We start from the raw sequence: 4,200 nt of genomic DNA on the forward strand, positions 1-4,200 counted from the left end.
GAGCAGAAACATACACAAAGGATAGTACCACCTTATGCTAGATTGTACCTTTATAAGGAAAATTGTTGCACATTTTCCACTAGGATATAATTCTTAGAGCGCAAACATACACAAAATATAGTACCACCTTATACCAGATTGTACCTTTAAAAGGAAAATTGTTGTAGATTTTTTATTTTCTTCACAGAGCACTATGAACAGGACATTCAAAAACATATAGGCAAAATGATTTTAGCAAAATTTCACAACAACAAGCATAATCGTGGCAATAAAATTCTTTAGCATTGAATATTAATGACATCAAAGTTGTTTACTTTTGTATCCTCCTTAGGTTGAAGATGTTTGGACTATATGTAGAACTTGAGCAGTGCATGGTATTACAATTACAATTTTATCTTGAGAGAAAGGAATAGACGAAATCAATGGGTTGTCTATGTCAAGTGCATTTCGATGTCAGGTGTAATCTAACTCAATATGAATTAAGTATGTAAAATAATGTGAATGGTAAATAATGTGATTTTGTTATAATCTTTATGTTTTTTAATGTGAATGGTAAATCATGTGAATTAGGCATGTAAAATAATGTGAATGGTAAATAATGTGATTTTGTTATAATCTTTATGCTTCTTAATGTGAATGGTAAATCTTCAGTACTCTACCTTGCTTCCAAATTTTTCATTCTACATATCCACAATTGTTTAAACTAACATTCTCCTTATGATTGGATGTATTCCTCTGAGGAGGGTGGTATACATTCTTTTGGATCTTGTTTTCTCCCTTAATTGTAAGTGAATAAAAATATTAGATTTATAGGACAAGGTACCATTAATCATGTGAGCCAATGATCTTGGACGTTTTCTGATTGAATTCTTCAAAACTTATTGCCATTTGATCTTCCAAAATGTGCAGATAGTTTTGTTGGTTGGAACAATGCTACAAGTTATAATAAGAGAGATTTTGTTGTGCAGAATCCAGCTTGCGTTCACCTTAGATACCAGAGCCCTAAATAATAAGTTGGTTGAATTTTATGATATTTTTATCCAATATTAATTCAATAATTAATAAAAAAATATAGTGTTAGGCACCCAAAATCAACTTCAGTTTATATAGCTTTAGAATTTCATTTATGCTACATATCTGCAGCTTAGTTCCTCAATTTATGCATTATGGCATTTCCTTTGCAACATCTAGTGCAAATACTAGTATTATTGATGTTAATGTTAATTATTGTTATCATAAATGAGCTGGTTATCCAATTAATATTTAAAAATGGAAACTACATCAAAACAAATATCAATATATATATATATATATATATATATATATAAAATAAGTTGATAAAAAATTATATAAACATTGAAATTTTGAAAAAAAAGCCATATATTCATTTACATCAAGAAGCAAGATATATTTTTGTTACCCATAATTCATACAAAAGAAATTGAATATTTGTTTCTAGACCTAAAATTTTATGTGTTATTAAAGTGTGGAAATCTGATATTGGGTTTTTGAGAGCTACAATTGGTATTATTTAAACCAGTGAATATTATTAGAATCAAATTGATCATAATTAATAATAGAATCAAAAGTAAAATAAAAAGAAAAAAAAATGAAATAAAATTTTGATAAACCAAAACATATATAAATATTCAAACTTGAAAAAAACATATATATTCATCTGCATCTATATGAATCCACACCATTATATACAAATATGAAAAATTCTCTCCTAAAATATATAAAAAGAAAAGAGATGTAACAAAAGAGTTCAAGAATCTATCCCAAGAATCTATGCCACTAAACATCAAGGCACATAAAAAGAGTTTGGTATTCTTTTAGGCACATAAAAAGAGTTTGGTATTCTTTTTTATTAAACATTGAGGGTCCCAAAAATGAATTTTCAAAAAACATTGAATAGCTGTGTATTGCCACCGAGCAACCTGGAATTGTGTATACAAAAGAAGAAGACATCCTAATTTCCAAAAATGGAGGCCAAGTGCAACTATTGCATATGCAATTCCTAATTTGACAAGGTCTTTGGAGCTCTAAACAATATAGCAGTCACATCTTCTGCTTTGTTTTAGGAGTCTCATTCTCTTCTTCGGAGACTGATTGTACTCCTCTGTCTCTTTTTCTTGGAGGAGCTTCAACTCCATAGGTCAAAACAACAGACCCAACATCTTGAGAGGAGCTTCAATTCATAACAGACCCAACATCTTGAGAGGAGCTTCAACTCCAGAAGTCAAAACAACAGACCCAACATCTTGAGAGGGAGAATTGTTTGGGACAGAATCATCTGCAATATGACTGTCATAAATCAGTATGACAATAAGAAACTAGCAACATTATCACCAAAAAAAATTCAATTCACATAGCATAATATGTAGCAAATCAACCCACCAGCTTGTGGTTCAAGTGCCAGTGAGGCTACTCGAGCAGCCTTCGTTTGTACTTCCTTTTTAGTGCTTGCAGCACCCGCTGTGTATTGAATCCCAGAGACTTGAACAGTACATGTATAAGTTGGCGAATGCAACTTTCCGAAACGTTCGCAGCGATAGTCAGGAAGTGGTAAACTACGCTTTTGTGTATACTCCTGAAGCAGATTCTTATATCGTCCCATCTCATCATGGCATGACAGAAAGTAAAATTCCTGAGAATTGCCATTACAACATTGAAAGCAGGAGCTATGACAAAGTTCCAATTGCTCTTTTTACAGAATGAGCATACATCAATTCAAGAAAACTTGCGAAAAACGATAACTGCATTTCACTATTGAGAAGGAATTTTATAACTGCATTTCACTATTGAGAAGGAATTTTACATTTCCAGATAACCATGGCATTTGACACAGATGGTTTCCTATGATCATTTATAGTGTAATTTAAGCATAAGTGTTGCACCAGAATGAACAAGCTTACCTTCTGGTCTGGAAGACCACAAAGAAGGACTAAGGGCAAAGACAGGAGGAATAGCTGCTTTATTAAATGACAGAGACAGAATGAATGGCTACTTTGCTAAATATAGAAATATTTTTACCAGTGGATTGGGTACCAAACCCAACGTCTCTAAAGCAACTTGGGCTGCAGCATGCTCAGCAGCCTTGCGCTTCCTGAAATCTGACCCAGAAGAAACGTACCTGATCCCATTGACAATAACAGATGAACCGAATTGGGGCTCATGGGCAGGCCCTTCTTGTGTAGTCTCTTAAACAGGCTTGGGCAGCGATTCTTTCTTCGCATATTCCTCCAACTGGTACTTGAACATTATAATGTCTGACAACCCCTGTAAGAGAACAGGGACAAATTTAGGATATTTACGAACCATCCTCAAACAGGAAAACAGAATAAATACTTCAGGTGTTCACCCCCTTTGGTTATGGAAATATGGTAAGAGAAACCATAATTTACACAGAAAAACGATAATGTAAAGAGGAAAACAGAAGTTCACCTCCTTTGGTGATGGAAATTTGGTCTCACGTCACTTCAGGATCTCTGCCGCTTCAACCTCTCCGAATACTACTCTTGTATGTTGTGACAGTGCATTATATAATGCCCGAGTTTCCTGAGAATAAGGATAAGCGGGTCAATTCACTAAGTTGGACTAGGTTAAACTTATTATTTCTTGTATTTGGGGTTAAAATAACCAATTTGACTGGTTCAGATCAGACTGCAAGTGGAGATCGAAGGGCTGCATTTATGAAAATAAATAAAAATACATTCCTTCTCCTGGCGTAGAGTCTGACCGGCTGAGTGGTCAATGGACTGAAAATTTAATAAGCGCTAATTCACGTTTTTTAAACTGAATTTGATTTTACATAGTTTTGGGTAAAGACTCCATTATTTATTATATTAAGAAAGTCTTTGTGATACCTAAGGTTGTATTTGGCAAGAATACTATATTTTCCTTTTTAACCCTAACAATGTCATTTTTATATATATATTTAAGTTGAGGATTGAGTTATCATAGATATTTTTTTCCCGCTCTTTTATTTGAAAAAATTGCTTATTTGTTTAATTTGTATTGATATAATTTTAATAGTTCAACACATGTATTGTTTTTCGAAGGTTGATAATTGAGTTTTAATAAATTTTCATAGTATTTGAAAAAATATTATTTGTTTAATTTTTTTTATATAATTTATAAAATATTATTATTTTTTGAATTTAAGTTTTTGTGATCTATATTATATTAAGAAGAGTG

At 32.2% G+C, this 4,200-nt stretch overlaps 1 protein-coding gene across 1 annotated transcript; it reads right to left on the reverse strand.

Moving 5' to 3' along the window:
* Positions 1-2,198: 2,198 nt before the first annotated feature.
* LOC149252468 (double-stranded RNA-binding protein 8-like) lies at positions 2,199-3,324 on the reverse strand. The gene is made up of 4 exons (XM_089454159.1): positions 3,257-3,324; positions 3,037-3,136; positions 2,401-2,650; positions 2,199-2,296 (listed from the first exon to the last, which is right to left on the reverse strand). The coding sequence occupies exons 1-4, from the start codon at positions 3,322-3,324 to the stop codon at positions 2,199-2,201; spliced, it is 516 nt and encodes a 171-aa protein (XP_089310285.1).
* Between the last annotated feature and the right edge of the window lie 876 nt (positions 3,325-4,200).

The sequence above is a fragment of the Pinus tabuliformis genome, chromosome 7 (assembly GCF_031772625.1).
Source record: "Pinus tabuliformis cultivar Carrire ecotype Pingquan chromosome 7, CPIR1, whole genome shotgun sequence".
Lineage (NCBI taxonomy): Eukaryota > Viridiplantae > Streptophyta > Pinopsida > Pinales > Pinaceae > Pinus > Pinus tabuliformis.